This window comes from Oncorhynchus gorbuscha, unplaced genomic scaffold (assembly GCF_021184085.1).
Source record: "Oncorhynchus gorbuscha isolate QuinsamMale2020 ecotype Even-year unplaced genomic scaffold, OgorEven_v1.0 Un_scaffold_126:::fragment_4:::debris, whole genome shotgun sequence".
NCBI lineage: Eukaryota > Metazoa > Chordata > Actinopteri > Salmoniformes > Salmonidae > Oncorhynchus > Oncorhynchus gorbuscha.
Window position 1 is genome coordinate 272,578 of NW_025744568.1, and position 16,667 is coordinate 289,244.

The 16,667-nt window shown below is 43.9% G+C and overlaps 1 protein-coding gene and 1 long non-coding RNA gene across 2 annotated transcripts in view; one reads left to right on the top strand and one right to left on the bottom strand.

The window, feature by feature from the left end:
- Nucleotides 1–334: 334 nt before the first annotated feature.
- The window catches only part of si:ch211-196i2.1 (collagen alpha-1(I) chain), a 47,173-nt gene continuing 30,840 nt past the window's right edge, over nt 335–16,667 (bottom strand). Inside the window, exons 32-62 of the mRNA XM_046332288.1 lie at nt 15,833–15,877; nt 15,553–15,660; nt 15,201–15,254; nt 14,923–14,976; nt 14,784–14,837; nt 14,582–14,689; nt 14,353–14,406; nt 13,782–13,889; nt 13,556–13,609; nt 13,097–13,150; nt 12,889–12,942; nt 12,726–12,779; nt 12,518–12,625; nt 12,259–12,312; nt 12,026–12,079; nt 11,730–11,783; nt 11,495–11,548; nt 11,223–11,276; nt 11,022–11,075; nt 10,795–10,848; nt 10,653–10,706; nt 7,464–7,517; nt 7,193–7,246; nt 6,581–6,598; nt 6,286–6,339; nt 5,909–5,971; nt 5,654–5,819; nt 3,601–3,710; nt 2,579–2,659; nt 2,218–2,400; nt 335–2,043 (exon numbers count right to left, since the gene is read on the bottom strand). Of these exons, the coding sequence (XP_046188244.1) occupies nt 1,891–2,043; nt 2,218–2,400; nt 2,579–2,659; nt 3,601–3,710; nt 5,654–5,819; nt 5,909–5,971; nt 6,286–6,339; nt 6,581–6,598; nt 7,193–7,246; nt 7,464–7,517; nt 10,653–10,706; nt 10,795–10,848; nt 11,022–11,075; nt 11,223–11,276; nt 11,495–11,548; nt 11,730–11,783; nt 12,026–12,079; nt 12,259–12,312; nt 12,518–12,625; nt 12,726–12,779; nt 12,889–12,942; nt 13,097–13,150; nt 13,556–13,609; nt 13,782–13,889; nt 14,353–14,406; nt 14,582–14,689; nt 14,784–14,837; nt 14,923–14,976; nt 15,201–15,254; nt 15,553–15,660; nt 15,833–15,877 (2,277 nt within the window). The 3' untranslated portion in view covers nt 335–1,890. The remainder of the gene's footprint in view (nt 2,044–2,217; nt 2,401–2,578; nt 2,660–3,600; nt 3,711–5,653; nt 5,820–5,908; nt 5,972–6,285; nt 6,340–6,580; nt 6,599–7,192; nt 7,247–7,463; nt 7,518–10,652; nt 10,707–10,794; nt 10,849–11,021; nt 11,076–11,222; nt 11,277–11,494; nt 11,549–11,729; nt 11,784–12,025; nt 12,080–12,258; nt 12,313–12,517; nt 12,626–12,725; nt 12,780–12,888; nt 12,943–13,096; nt 13,151–13,555; nt 13,610–13,781; nt 13,890–14,352; nt 14,407–14,581; nt 14,690–14,783; nt 14,838–14,922; nt 14,977–15,200; nt 15,255–15,552; nt 15,661–15,832; nt 15,878–16,667) is intronic.
- On the top strand, nt 14,383–16,121 carry LOC124016951. The gene is made up of 3 exons (XR_006835437.1): nt 14,383–15,364; nt 15,450–15,673; nt 15,839–16,121. It is a non-coding gene; the product is annotated as an uncharacterized LOC124016951 (long non-coding RNA).

The window sequence follows — 16,667 nt, forward strand, 5'->3', positions numbered from 1 at the left end:
TAGTGAGTGTTGAAACTGATGACAATTTTTACGCGCTTCAGCACTCGGTAATCCTGTTTTGTGAGCTTGTGTGGCCTACCACTTTGCGGCTGAGCCGTTGTTGCTCCTAGACGTTTCGACTTCACAATAACAGCATTTACATTTGACTGGAACAGTTCTAGCAGGGCAGACATTTGACAAACTGACTTGTTGGAAAGGTGGCATCCTATGACAGTGCCATGTTGAAAGTCCCTGAGCTCTCCAGTAAGGCCATTCTACTGCCAATGTTTGTCTATGGAGATTGCATGGCGGTGTGCTCAATTTTATACACCTGTCAGCAACAGGTGTGGTTAAAATAGCCAAATCCACTCATTTGAAGGGGTGTCCACATACTTTGAATATATAGTGTACATATGTAGGATCTTAATTTGAACCAGTTCGCTACAGGAGGAAAATAATCCTGCAGCAACATGAAATGTGAATTGTTATGTGGATTGTAATTAATGGACATTAGTAGACGATAAGTTTGCAAATTCTCAGGACCAAAGGGTGTTCAAATTAAGATCCTACATAAGTATAGACAGACAACTACAATACTGAATTTCTTTATGATCAAAAATATGATGGAAAGAAATTAAATGCACTGCTCTCAATGGCCCATATTCACAAAGAGTCTGAGTAGGAGTGCTGATCCACGATCAGGTCCCCCGGTCCATATAATTATGATTAAAAGGCTAAACTGATCTGAGATCAGCACTCCTACTCTGAAACACTTTGTGATCACAGGCCAATAATGAACACCCACCTCTTGAGCAATCCTGGCATTGCTGAGTAGCTGCAGGGACAGGGTATGCTGCTTCTTCACTTAGGCTAATTGATTGAATGAAATGATGACTTGGAAAGCAATTGCCCAGTGCTAAAGTGCTTGGGCGGGAGAGCCAGCAGTCCAACATAATGCCTCTTTATTAGAACACCTGAAATAGATCTATAGCCCTTCAATTGAGTTACGTTTTGAATACACGTAGTATATATCACGTAGTGTGCACGGCAGCTTCAGTGCCATGTTGAATATCAAGACTGCACCTGAGACTGTACCACAAGAATGAGCTGAAACGAGCACTGATAATATGCGGCTTTTTACAAATAAAAAAAATAGGCCAGAAACTGTACAAATGTCAAGGATGGTTGAAATAGTTTTTTTTTGTGCCTCCGTCACTGCCAACAGGGAGGGAATCAGTTCATTGCAAGAGATCAGGGTTTTAGAACAGGTTGTTCATTATCTAATCTAAAGAAACAAGTTAAACAACGCAAAAGCGAGTTCCTTGGCGCCTTGAAATACAAGCAGTGGTTTTGTCAGTGAGCACCTTTGGGAAGGTCAGTGATGATCTATAGGACAACGTTAGTTGTGTCCAAATGGATTGGTGAGAGGTTGAATCCACTGCATCGGACACAAAACAGACCGTTAGGGCATAGGACTGTTCATATACAAAATAGGTCGTTAGCTATTATGGAAAGCTTTACAGCATAATAAACTGTTGCTGTGAAAACAAATGGAAAAAGATTTAAAAAACAAAACAATTTTATATAGAAATCAAAACAACATGATATAAATTATTCATTACATGATAAACGTCTCTGTAAATAAAAACACAATTGTCCGAAAGAACTTTGGAAAAATGATGCACGCTCAAAGAGTAATTTATGTGGAGCCAGTCAATTAGAGAATTGATTGATCTCCACCAAAAATATCAAATGGAAAGAGGAGTGATGCCCTCACAGAATGCCAGAGCGATTGATTCCCTTTGTCTTCTTGTTCTCCAGCTGTCTTGGGGTCCTGAACACAGTCTCTTATCCTCCCTCGGTGAGTCCAAGGGGGTGGGAAATGAGCCTATGGGCCCCATGTCTCCCTCTCTAGCTGAAACACACGGGCCCGATGGTGAAGCCAAACTCGCGCGTGACATTTCCGCCCCCGAACACAGCCACATCTCTAACAGGAAGCAGGTTGAGGTCCTCAAATTCAAACACAAACTCCCGTGGCTCCAGCGAGTCCACCTCATCTCCCGGCTGCCACAGCACAAACAGAAAAACAATTACGCAGTTGGCCAAAAATAAACATCAGCAATCATGGAAAAACTATATTTTTAAATCCTATTTCTCGTTCACTCTTAGCAAGGAGTGCATAACTCTAACGTATTTGTAAGTGAAATACTTGGTCAAATGACACAAAACCAAACTTACAATGCAGTCGTTAAGAGTTCCTAAGTAACTCTGTCTCCCTGTGTCTGTCAGGAACTTGACCTCTCTGTCTGTGTGGCCCAGTCTGTGTCCCGGGTGGCAGGTGTAGGTGATCTTCTGCAAGGCTCTCCAACTCTGCAACCTCAGGAAACGCATCTGGACCACATTGGCCCCTGGATAATAGAACTGCCAGTGGTGGTAGAAAGGGAGACATTCTGCTTTAGAACTCTGCTATGAGAGACTGTGAGACATCAGTACACTCAATTGATGCAGTTGCAATTGAATGAGCTTTCTGTTACTATAAATTGAATAGTTGACACTAGAGAGAGTATATTTCAGAGGAGAAGTAGAGAGAACTGAAAACCTGAAATCCTTGTTCCTGTTTGCTGAGCCATTGGAACGAGCTGTCGGTCTCTGAATCCATAAGCCAGGCCTTCGTGGGCATCTTTAGGTATAAAACAATATGATGTATTAGGAGTATGGTATTAAGTATAAATATGATTATGTATTATTGTAACGGTTTTCTTGAGTTGAAGGAGAGGTGGACCAAAATGCAGTGTGGTTATTATTCATGGTATTTTAATAAAGAAACTATACATGAATAGACTAACAAAACAAGAAATGTGTTAAAACAAAACAGCCCTATCTGGTGCAAACACAGAGACAGGAACAATCACCCACAAAACCCAACACCAAACAGGCTACCTAAATATGGTTCCCAATCAGAGACAATGACTAACACCTGCCTTTGATTGAGAACCATATCAGGCCAAACAAACTAGACATGTAACATAGAATGCCCACTCAGATCACACCCTGACCAAACAAAACATAGAAACATACAAAGCAAACTATGGTCAGGGTGTGACAATTATGCGTATGGTATTTATGGTCCTTCTGTAGCTCAGTTGGTAGAGCATGGCGCTTGTAACGCCAGGGTAGTGGGTTCGATCCCCGGGACCACCCATACGTAGAATGTATGCACACATGACTGTAAGTCGCTTTGGATAAAAGCGTCTGCTAAATGGCATATTTATTAAGTATAAATATGATTGTGGATATTAGCTTGCAGGATCTGCTCAATTGTCAGATACACACTGGTCAATGGCATGAATTCTAAAAAGTTTACACTGATACCTGGAGGCATATTTAAAAATGTGTCTGTTGACAGTCTCTGTTCTTGATATTAGCATTTAGCTCAAAGGCAAAAATAAATAAATAAATAAATTGTATTCCTGTTAAAAATTGATTTATTCTCTGCTTGCCCAGACAGCATCTCATTATTCTGTAGCCATTTGTTGCAGGATTATTCCCACTGTTGGTTTGATAGAGAGGTGTGAGGGTGAGAGGTGAGATGTGTGGGGTACTGATGATGTTATTGTCTACCTGGGCGTCTCTGGGGTGAAGGCAGGTGTGTGCGGCTGTACCAGAGAAGTTGCAGTAGGCCAGGAGAGCATCAGCAGGGCTGCCCTGGTTAGGATCAATGTAATACATCCCTGTACAGACAAAGAGCAACCATCATCTCAGTGTATCCTCATCCTGACCTGTAACATTCATGTATATTCACTAGTCTTCATACGCTATGATGTGCAACAACACTCCTAAAGAGCTATGAGATCTTCCTCTGAGAACTAGCCAGACAATGGATAACATTGTCTTTCTCTACCAAGCTTCTAATTTGCCTTGACAACTTGGGAGCCATGGGATTAGGATGCTGTGGCCATTAATGAGTATTTTCAAGCAGCACAAAGGGCTTTGGCTCACAGATAGATACAGTTGAAGTCGGAAGTTTACATACACCTTGGCCAAATACATTTAAACTCAGTATTTGACAATTCCTGACATTTAATCCTAGTACAAATTCCCTGTTTTAGGTCAGTTAGGATCACCACTTTATTTTAAGAATGTGAAATGTCAGAATAATAGTAGAGAGAACGATTTATTTCGGCTATTATTTCTTTCATCACATTCCCAGTGGGTCAGTTTACATACACTCAATTAGTATTTGGTAGCATTGCCTTTAAATTGTTTAACTTGGGTCAAACATTTTGGGTAGGCTTCTACAAGCTTCCCACAATACGTTGGGTGAATTTTGGCCCTTTCCTCCTTACAGAGCTGGTGTAACTGAGTCAGGTTTGTAGGCGTCCTTGCACACACATGCTTTTTCAGTTCTGCCCACAAATGTTCTATAGGATTGAGGTCAGGGCTTTGTGATGACCACTCCAATACCTTGACTTTGTTGTCCTTCAGCCATTTTGCCACAACTTTGGAAGTATGCTTGGGGTCATTGTCCATTAGGAAAACCCATTTGCGACCAAGCTTTAACTTCCTGACTGATGTCTTGAGATGTTGCTTCAATATATCCACATCATTTTCATCCTCATGATGCTATCTATTTTGTGAAGTGCACCAGTCGCTCCTGCAGCAAAGCACCCCCACAACATGATGCTGCCACCCCCGTGCTTCATGGTTGGGATGGTGTTATTCGGTTTTCAAGCCTCCCGCTTTTTCCTACAAATATAACAATGATCATTATGGCCAAACAGTTCTATTTTTGTTTCATCAGACCAGAGGACATTTCTCCTAAAAGTATGATCTTTGTCCCCATGTGCAGTTGCAAACCGTAGTCTGGCTTTATTATGGCGGTTTGGGAGCAGTGGCTTCTTCCTTGCTGAGCGGCCTTTCAGGATATGTCGATAAAGGACTCGTTTTACTGTGGATATAGATACTTTTCTACCCGTTTCCTCCAGCATCTTCACAAGGTCCTTTGCTGTTATTCTGCGATTGATTTTGCACTTTTCACACCAACGTACGTTCATCTCTAGGAGACAGAACGCGTCTCCTTCCTGAGCTGTATGACGGCTGCGTGGTCCCATGGTGTTTATACTTGCGTACTATTGTTTGTACAGATGAACATGGTACCTTCAGGCATTTGTAAATTGCTCCGAAGGATGAACCAGACTTGTGGATGTCTACGATTTCTTTTCTGAGGTCTTGGCTGATTTCTTTTGATTTTCCCATGATGTCCAACAAAGAGGCACTGAGTTTAAAGGTAGGTCTTGAAATACATCCACAGGTACACCTCCAGTTGATTCAAATGATGTCAATTAGCCTATCAGAAGCTTCTAAAGCCATGACATAATTTTCTGTATTTTTCCAAGCTGTTTAAAGGCACAGTCAACTTAGTGTATGTAAACTTCTGACCCACTGGAATTGGGATACAGTGAATTATAAGTGAAATATTCTGTCTGTAAACAATTGTTGGAAAAATGACTTGTGTCATGCACAAAGTTGATGTCCTAACCAACATGCCAAAACTATAGTTTGTTAACAAGACATTTGTGGAGTGGTTGAAAAACAAGTTTTAATGACTCCAACCTAAGTGTATGTAAACTTCTGACTTCAACTGTACAATACAGGGATAGATAGGGTTTCTGACCACTGGTGTAATCGGGGTGGCAGAGCCGCAGCTCCAGGCAGGTGGTGGCAGGGTGCTCCTTGTTGCCGTCAGGGGGGTCCATCAGCAGCCTCAGGTCCTGGTGTAGAGAGTCCAGCAGGGTCTGAAGCAGGGGGTAGTTGGGCTTGTCTGACAGATACATCAGGTCCTACAATGGTGATGAGAACGATATGATCGTTATGGAGTTATTTCTTCCACCACTTCATCTAATGGCTTTTGGGACACAGTCCTACTTGCCTTGAGTTGATTGAGGGTCAGATTCACTGAAGGACCTGGAAGTCCTGGGAGTCCAGGTGCCCCCTGAAACAAATGCAACAAAAAAAAAGAGTGGGACTAGGGTTGTAAAATTCCAGTAACTTTCTCAAAATACCCAGGTTTTCCAGAAATCCCAGTTGGAATATTCCTCAAATCGTTTGGGAATAAGCAGGAAATCCTCCAACAAGTATTTCTAGAAAATCTGTGAATTTTGGGAACATAATCAGAATTGTGTAACCCTAAGTGGGAGGTTACTGTGTGATGGATGCAATCTTTTTTTTGTGTTGTCTCTGTGGTCAATCTTCAGCATTTGACGAAATGTACTATTGACCATTACGTATGAAATCAGTGCCACTTACCGGCAGGCCCCTCTTACCAGGTTGCCCAGGATATCCCTCAAATCCTTTCAAACCCTATGGACATACAGGCCATATAGTGAGACGAGAGTGGATTTCTACCATTCCGTACTTACAAATGTAATTAGATAAGGAAATGCACACTATAGTACTATCCCACTACTTTCCCCTCTGTGTTGTCCATTGTGATGACATATGTGCGTGTGAATGTTTGCTTTCACTGTGAGAAAAAGCAGCTCTACGTGGGGTTTGGTTTTGAAATGTTGAGAAAACAAGAAACTCATTTGTTATATCATACCTTTTCTCCAAACAAACCCTACAGATCGAGAGAAGAAAATGAAGATGAGTTTGAGTCGCGGGTTGGAAGTACTCCGCTCTGCACTAACAGCTGTTGCAACCTTGCAATGCCTTGACTCACTGCATTAGGATCACATTAGCTCCAGCTTCACTGCTTTTAAGAGCCGAGGCGATGGCGAGTTGAACAGAGTAATAATCTACAGCTAAACTCGGAGAGAACGGCAGAATGGCAGGACAGTCTGGTGAAAGACTTATATAAGAGTCTGCAATTTAAAATTTAAAAGGAATTCTAGGCATGATCATAATCATCATAATAACTTATTTTTAGGCCGAGTCTTGGTCTTGATGGTTAATGGACATGGGGGTTGTTAAGATATGTGGCTGAATGATGGACTTAGTGGTCTAGCGCTCGTTTGTCCTTGCAAAAGAACTATGATTTTACATTCCCTGTGCCCCAAATGGAACACATATTCCATATATAGTGCACTACTTTCGACCAGAGCCCTATGGACACTGGTCAAAAGTAGTGCACTACTAGTAATAGGGAGCCATTTGAGAGGATTGAAAGGGCTTGGGAAGGTATTTCTAAGATGATTCAGGAAGGGTTTCTTACAGGTAGTCCTGGCATCCCAGGTGTTCCTCTTGGCCCAGAAGGTCCGATATTCCCCTGGTTGGAAATAGTAGATCATGAAACGTTGATTAAAAAGTTATCACTGAATCTTTTCAGAAAGAAAAAGAAAGCAAAACAACTCTGATAGATCACTATTGGTTCAATGAGCCTCATGGCTATTGGTAATTGTCACTAATGGCTATGGTGCTATCGTAGAGAGTTCTTGCGATAGATGGTTTGAAATGAAGAGTGTGTTGAGATAATGTTGTTTCACCTGATCTCCCTTTGGGCCTGTCTGTCCTGGCACCCCAACAGGACCCTGACTACCCTGTAAAACATACAGTTAGTCAGTCTGTTTGTCACAGCCCATCTCCTACTGACAGCATGGCATTATAGGCAACGTCATACTTCTGGAATGTTGACAAACCTGTCTGTCTGTCGTTTCTCTATGAGGTTAAACCTGACACCAAGGCTTTTGTCGTGTCTCAGAGTAGGAGTGTTGACCTAGGATAAGCTTTGCATTCCAGATTGACACCAAGGCTTGTTTGTCGTGTCTCAGAGTAGGAGTGTTGACCTTAGGATAAGCTTTGCATTCCAGATTGACACCAAGGCTTTTGTCGTGTCTCAGAGTAGGAGTGTTGACTTTAGGATAAGCTTTGCATTCCAGATTGACACCAAGGATTGTTTGTCGTGTCTCAGAGTAGGAGTGTTGACCTAGGATAAGCTTTGCATTCCAGATTGACACCAAGGCTTGTTTGTCGTGTCTCAGAGTAGGAGTGTTGACCTTAGGATAAGCTTTGCATTCCAGATTGACACCAAGGCTTGTTTGTCGTGTCTCAGAGTAGGAGTGTTGACCTTAGGATAAGCTTTGCATTCCAGATTGACACCAAGGCTTGTTTGTCGTGTCTCAGAGTAGGAGTGTTGACCTTAGGATAAGCTTTGCATTCCAGATTGACACCAAGGCTTGTTTGTCGTGTCTCAGAGTAGGAGTGCTGACCTTAGGATAAGCTTTGCATTCCAGATTGACACCAAGGCTTGCTTGTCGTGTCTCAGAGTAGGAGTGTTGACCTTAGGATAAGCTTTGCATTCAGATTGACACCAAGGCTTGTTTGTCGTGTCTCAGAGTAGGAGTGCTGACCTAGGATAAGCTTTGCATTCCAGATTGACACCAAGGCTTGTTTGTCGTGTCTCAGAGTAGGAGTGTTGACCTAGGATAAGCTTTGCATTCCAGATTGACACCAAGGCTTGTTTGTCATGTCTCAGAGTAGGAGTGTTGACCTTAGGATAAGCATTGCATTCAGATTGATACCAAGGCTTGTTTGTCGTGTCTCAGAGTAGGAGTGTTGACCTAGGATAAGCTTTGCATTCCAGATTGACACCAAGGCTTGTTTGTCGTGTCTCAGAGTAGGAGTGTTGACCTAGGATAAGCTTTGCATTCCAGATTGACACCAAGGCTTGTTTGTCGTGTCTCAGAGTAGGAGTGTTGACCTTAGGATAAGCTTTGCATTCCAGATTGACACCAAGGCTTGTTTGTCGTGTCTCAGAGTAGGAGTGTTGACCTAGGATAAGCTTTGCATTCCAGATTGACACCAAGGCTTGTTTGTCGTGTCTCAGAGTAGGAGTGTTGACCTTAGGATAAGCTTTGCATTCCAGATTGACACCAAGGTTTGTTTGTCGTGTCTCAGAGTAGGAGTGTTGACCTAGGATAAGCTTTGCATTCCAGATTGACACCAAGGCTTGTTTGTCGTGTCTCAGAGTAGGAGTGTGGACCTTAGGATAAGCTTTGCATTCCAGATTGACACCAAGGCTTGTTTGTCGTGTCTCAGAGTAGGAGTGTTGACCTAGGATAAGCTTTGCATTCCAGATTGACACCAAGGCTTGCTTGTCGTGTCTCAGAGTAGGAGTGTTGACTTTAGGATAAGCTTTGCATTCCAGATTGACACCAAGGCTTGTTTGTCGTGTCTCAGAGTAGGAGTGTTGACTTTAGGATAAGCTTTGCATTCCAGATTGACACCAAGGCTTGTTTGTCGTGTCTCAGAGTAGGAGTGTTGACTTTAGGATAAGCTTTGCATTCCAGATTGACACCAAGGCTTGTTTGTCGTGTCTCAGAGTAGGAGTGTTGACCTAGGATAAGCTTTGCATTCCAGATTGACACCAAGGCTTGCTTGTCGTGTCTCAGAGTAGGAGTGTTGACCTTAGGATAAGCTTTGCATTCAGATTGACACCAAGGCTTGTTTGTCGTGTCTCAGAGTAGGAGTGCTGACCTAGGATAAGCTTTGCATTCCAGATTGACACCAAGGCTTGTTTGTCGTGTCTCAGAGTAGGAGTGTTGACCTAGGATAAGCTTTGCATTCCAGATTGACACCAAGGCTTGTTTGTCGTGTCTCAGAGTAGGAGTGTTGACCTTAGGATAAGCTTTGCATTCCAGATTGACACCAAGGCTTGTTTGTCGTGTCTCAGAGTAGGAGTGTTGACCTTAGGATAAGCTTTGCATTCCAGATTGACACCAAGGCTTGTTTGTCGTGTCTCAGAGTAGGAGTGTTGACCTAGGATAAGCTTTGCATTCCAGATTGACACCAAGGCTTGTTTGTCGTGTCTCAGAGTAGGAGTGTTGACCTAGGATAAGCTTTGCATTCCAGATTGACACCAAGGATTGTTTGTCGTGTCTCAGAGTAGGAGTGTTGACCTAGGATAAGCTTTGCATTCCAGATTGATGTCGATGGTGTTAAGGGTACGTTTCTTACGTCCTTCTTTGTCAATCATTGGTTCATTGGTGAAATTAGCATTAGTACAATATATTCAATAAAATCATTCAAAATCCTTTATTAATGCAATTGCAGACAGAGGTTGACAGACAGGAACATAGCATGCATGTTTCTGAGTAAGTTCTGCCTCCAACAAAAGGTCTCCAGTTGTTTCATTAAACCCTAAGTCGCGCCCTGGTGATGTCACTGCCTACGTCATCATCCTCTACTCCTGGGACCAGCCCACAAAGCTGTATAAACAGGGCCTTTATTGTTAGCTAAACACTTAGCAGTAAATGTCCCCTCCCCCCAAAGTTGTTTTGTTGTGGAATGTTTGCCTCGTCTCCGTCACTCCCCGGCAGAGTTCTGTCTAAGTCGCACATTTCTAAGATGGGCCTCTTTATAATGAGGCGGAAAGAGAGAGAAAACTCAAATGCAACTGTAGACCAATACTAAACTTCTACAATGAATATATATACTGTTAATCCGTAGTCTAAAACTCTATAAATGTAAGGAGGGAGGGGTCTTATAACCCCTCCCCTTCTGTTCATAAAACATAAGCATAATCAATTATTCTGATACATCAAACATTTGTACAGCCCCAAATCATGACTGCTAGGTGAACCCTGACAATGGACAGGCGGGGGACCTGATCCTCGATCAGCACTCCTAGTCGGAGACGTTTTATTTATACCAGACGTTTTTCAATCAAAACGTACCTTTAGGCCATCACCCCCTGGCGGACCGAGCGGCCCTATGTCCCCTTTCTCTCCCTGTAGGGGGGAACATATATGGTAAATAAGGTTTCCCAATGCAACTCTAGCTGATTCACTCGTATCAATAATTAAATTCTATTCCTACCTTGCTCCCTTTGTCACCCTGATGCCCTCCGTCTCCTCGCGAGCCTGGGATTCCCTGAGAGAGAAGAGACGTCAGCTGTGTATCGATCATCAGCCGACCTAAAGCATTATCATGTAACAACGCTTTACTCTTCTGAAACAATACTGCTCACAGTGAAGTGCATCGGAGGCTATCTCTGCCCTGGGATTGAATGATGAAATGAAACAGTATCAATCTGTTGGACTTACTATAGACCCTGCCCATCCTGGAGGACCAATCAATCCCACATTTCCCCTTTTCCCCTGTAGGAATGACAGGACACAACGTTCGTGCACACCATGATATGTATGATATACAGCATGGTTAAGAGATTGGAGTGTGTGGGTGTGTGTGTGTGTGTGTGTGTGTGCATGTGCGTGTGTGACCCTTCACATCACCCGACCTCTGACCTTTGGTCCCCTCTCTCCTCTTGTGCCCCTGATTCCAGCCTTGCCTCTTTTGCCCTGTGAATGTTTACAATGTCGGTGAACGAGGCAAGGGTAAAACACACGGACACATCTCGGCCGTGTCCTAAATGACACCCTATTCCCTTTGTAGTGAGCTACTTTTGAGTGCATCCCTCATCTTTCATTCATGAACCCGGATCATCTATTTTCCTTGAATTCCAACCCCTTTTTATTCACACTGTGAAATTGAACGGATTGAAGGAGGGAGCCCTCACCCTCCTTCCGATGTGACCTGTCTTTCCAGGTGATCCATCTCTGCCGTCATCTCCCTGTTGAGCAAACACAGCATCAACAAAACAGGAGGATATAATCTAGCCTCTGTGTGCACTTTGTGCCCCAGAGAGGTGAGCTGAATGCAGGCCAGTGCCAGACTTGAGATTGGGTTTCACGGTACAAAGAGGAGAAGGAATGAGAAAAGGATAATAGAGAGATGGAGCATCTTGATCTCACCTTCTCTCCTTTCAGTCCTTGTTGTCCCTCAGGTCCTTGGCTTCCCCTGACACCCTGCAACATTCAACACAATAGAATGACTAAGAAACATCCACGATGTCGGAGATTATCAGGTTGAAGACATATATATAGGCGACCTTCTGGTAGTGCTGTTAGTTTTACATACTAAAGATGACCATTTGACACTACTTGAGGTTATCATTATCGGCTAGACAACAAACCCAGAGGGAAACCCGCTGCTATAGGAGCCTAATGCAGTTACATCATCCATGGCATCCCTGTGTCTGTGTACTCACCAGCACCCCAAGGGGACCTTCTGGCCCCTGGGCTCCCACCTCACCCTGTGGCCCCTGTTGTGGGAGAGGAGACAATAACAAACAGGGAAGAATGAAGCCGAAGCAAATAGTATGTCTTTGAGGAAAAAAAATTCTAGCCTGAGTGCCTGACATGTTTGACTTGACAATGAGCAACAGAGTTGGCAAGTGCACAAACAGATCTGGGACCAGACTAAGATGTCGCTGCTCTTTACCTCTAAACCAGGAAGTGCTGGTGGCCCTCTGATGCCCGGCAGACCGTCGAGCCCCTACAGAGACCAATACAAAATCAAATACCTTGAAGACTTATCTATTTCTGATTAATTGCATGGTAGAGTATATTATGAAAATGACATTTATAATAAAACCAGACATTGAATTGGGGTTAAATGGGGCACTGTCTATTTAACCTGAACTGATGTGTTGCTTTAGGGGCCTAAAGGCCAAACTGGCAGCAACAATGAATGTGCTCACCTGTTCTCCTGGCTCGCTTGATCCCCCTGGCTCACCTTTTTCTCCGTCTGGCCCTGGCTCACCTTTATGGCCCAGGTCTCCCTCAGGCCCAACCTTCCCAACTGGACCCTGCAATATACACCACACCAGCACATGGATAATGCTGTTCGTAGGGGAATCACTGGGAATATGGCTGACTTGACTAGACGGTGGTCTAAAAGACACAGACCTGTGCTCCTGGCTTCCCCGGGTCACCTCTGACCCCTGAGACTCCAGCCACCCCCTGAGAATACAATAACAAGAAAACATGCATTTATACCAAAAGGACAAATGCCATTCACCCTGCATACAATATCAGTACTGTAGTAATTAGGTTTTGAAGCGACTGTTACCGGAGGCCCTATTCTGCCAGGTTGTCCGATGGTTCCGCCAGACCCAGACTGGCCCTAGAGAAAGAGAGAGACAGAGAAATCAGATGAGAATTACACATCTGCTCTGAAGTAATTGCTTGGATTTTTTGGGTTAGTGGAAGCGTTTAGCATTTCCCTGTCCTGAATTGCTCCTCCATTTGATGTGCAGGCCAGGGAATCAAGTCATTACCTTCTCTCCTTCAGGTCCATCTGGCCCTGGAGGCCCCCTGGGGCCCATGATACCCTGAGAAGAAGCAGAAGAGACCAATGAATCACCGTCACCCTGACAACACTATGTCCAACCGTGTTTCCTCAATTCCTCCCATCCTATCTCCTCGCCTCCTTCGCAACCCTATTGGAGGACTAGATTCAAGGTCCCTTCAGGTCTTCTTCTCCAATCAGTTTTGAGAAAGAAGTAAAAAAAGAGGATGTGGGGAATCGAGGAAGGATAAATTGAGAAAGAGCCTAACAGTGCAGAGAAGTCTAATCTATATATATGCTCATTGGAACATTGATCAATTTCAGTTAATGTCAACAAGAAACGTAGAACTTTGAGTGACATATACTGTAGTAGTATCTGGTAGTGGTCAATACTTGTCAGAGAAAAACACGTACATTTAATTGACATAAATATCGCTTCCTGACTCACCTGTAGCCCTGACAAGCCTGCGGGTCCTATTTCTCCCATAAATCCTGGCTGACCCTGGTGGACACAGCACAGAGGTGGAGCATCAGTCATCAAATTGATCACCCAAAGCCACATCTCAAAAATCACATTGAAAATCACTTCAGTTGATTCCATTTGATGGTTTCAATGTGTGTTGAACATACGCTAGAATGTGCAGCTCATTATGTATTGGCATCTGAACACTCACCATAAGTCCGATGTGAGCCTTTTCTCCCTTTGGTCCCTTCTCCCCATTCTCCCCCAGCGCCCCCCATGGACCATTCCGCCCTGTTGGCCCCAGAGGTCCCACATCACCCTGCAAATAACAGCCATGTCAGTCAGACATCACCATGATGTTATTTCAACCACATTTCAACCTGTTTGTAATGATGTTCTTTCAACCAGATTTCAACCTGTTTGTAATTACGTTCTTTCAACCACATTTCAACCTGTTTGTAATTACGTTCTTTCAACTACATTTCAACCTGTTTGTAATTATGGCTGGCCGTCATTGTAAATAATAATTTGTTCTTAACTGACTTGCCTAGTTAAACAAAGGTTCAATTAAAATTAAGAAATAATTTCAACAAATGTTCAACTTTGTTTGTAATGATGTAATATTAACCAGTTTTCAACCTGTTTGTAACCACTGCCCACCCCCTCTATGGCCCTGTCAATAATTAGTGTCCAATGCAATAGATATGAATAGAATAGATATGCAGTATACATACAGCACATTCACATTGATGCTGTGTGCTGAAAAGTCAGTGTTTGTTTACCTTCTCCCCTTTGAAACCTGGCCCACCAGCATCGCCAGTAGGTCCGACATCACCCTAAGAACCAAAGGAGACATCTCAAGAGTTACACTGCAGAGTATATTGTATGGTCTTGTTGTGTGTATTGATGCTTAGATAAAGGGGTATGCACTACAGTAAGTGCACATGTGAGAATCTACAGGTGAAGGTTCAGGTAGGTAGAGTAGACGTCAACTGACAAAGGCATGCTCACCTCTTTTCCCATTTGTCCATGAGAGCCTTGCAACCCTTTGAGCCCCTGTAGACCTCGATCTCCAGGCTGCCCTGGAGGACCAAACTTCCCACAAGGCCCTAGGTCCCCCTAGAATACATGTGAAGTAGAAGAAGTATTGAGAGGTGAAAAATATATTGAAACCATGTGTTTGTAGAGGCATCATGGTGTCAGTATCCCTGACCTGTTCCCCTTTCGTTCCTGGTGGCCCCTCTAACCCTGATTGGCCAGGAGTACCCTGGAAACAGGAAACGGAAGAGAACTATCAGAAAATGCACCCGCCTGAAACATTAGACTTCCTATTGGAAGTGTGTTCAACCAACCTGTTCCCCATCCAGTCCCGAAGGACCAAGATCACCAGGAGGTCCCAGCACACCCTGTCATGTTCCAAAAACAGTGTGGTTTAACACACAGCACATCAAACATTGCTAGATCATATTTAGGCTTGCAGAATTCTGGCAACTTTTCAAATCAGTAGGAATAAGCAGGAAATCCTCCAACTAGGATATCTTGAAAACCGGAACTTTTTGGGGAAAGTTACCGGAGTTTTGCATTCCTAGACATATTATTGTCGTCGTCTCATTATCTTTGCTGTACTTACCATTTCTCCTCTTTCCCCTGCTGGTCCTATGAGTCCACCAGCACCTGAAATTCCCTGGGAATTGGACCACATAGAGTTTAAAACGATGGACAACACAGCACACTGAAACATGGCTAAAGAGCTGCGCTTGGTATCCCAAACCATGCCAAATAAGCATCCGATAGGTAACGAATCGTAAGCCATCTAATCAATTACGAATACATTGATTGATTTCACCTACTGAACCCTGACAAGAAATCCATCCAACAGGCATCAATGTCCCATACGAGATTATACAGAGGTTCTAGAGGTTTACGGTCCTCAGAGGTTGTTTAGAGGAGAAGAGAGCAGCGGCTGGAAAGTACCCACTCACTGGGGTTCCAGCTGGTCCGCCAGGACATTGTGTTCCCGGAGGCCCTCTGCTTCCCCTGGGCCCCGGCTTCCCTGTCCCTCCATCTGAACCCTGCAGACCCGGGGGTCCCTGGAACACACAGGTGAGTATTGGTCTTGTTCCCATTGTATATTGTGTCTACACTTTTGGTCTGGCCAAGCATGACTAACTGTACCATGACAGTGTATTATAGAGCATGGATATGTAAGAACATTTTGACTGTTGATGGAGTGGTGATAAGGCCTGTTCTGCTTTAACTCACCTGTAGGCCCTCTGACCCTGTGGGTCCCAGATCCCCCAGCCGACCCTTACGAGAAAACCATGAGAGATCATTAAGGAGGAAAAGTATGGACTACAAAATACAGCCAATGACCATCGCATTGCGGATTGATTTTTCAAAGGAGATATTTGGGAAATGTAGTTCTGGTATTGGACACTTCTTTGGACACTGTGTTAACTAACCTCCAGACAAGCTTCAATGCTATACAACTCTCCTTCCGTGGCCTCCAACTGCTCTTAAATGCAAGTAAAACTAAATGCATGCTCTTCAACCAATCGCTGCCCGCATCTGCCAGCCGTCCAGCATCACTACTCTGGACGGTTCTGACCTAGAATATGTGGACCACTACAAATACCTAGGTGTCTGGTTAGACTGTAAACTCTCCTTCCAGACTCACTTGAAACATCTCCAATCCAAAGTTAAATCTAGAATCGGCTTCCTACTTCACAACAAAGCCTCCTTCACTCATGACGCCAAACATACCCTCATAAAACTGACCATCCTACCGATCCTCGACTTCGGCGATGTCATTTACAAAATAGCCTCCAACACTCACAGTGCCATCCGTTTAGTCACCAAAGCCCCATATACTAACCACCACTGCGACCTGTACGCTCTCGTTGGCTGGCCCTCACTTCATACTCGTCTCCAAATCCACTGGCTCCAGGTCATCTACAAGTCTTTGCTAGGTAAAGCCCCACCTTATCTCAGCTCACTGGTCACCATATCAGCACCCACCCGTAGCACGCAATCGAGCAGGTATATCTCACTGGTCACCCCCAAAGCCAATTCTTCCTTTGGCCGCCTTTCCTTCCAG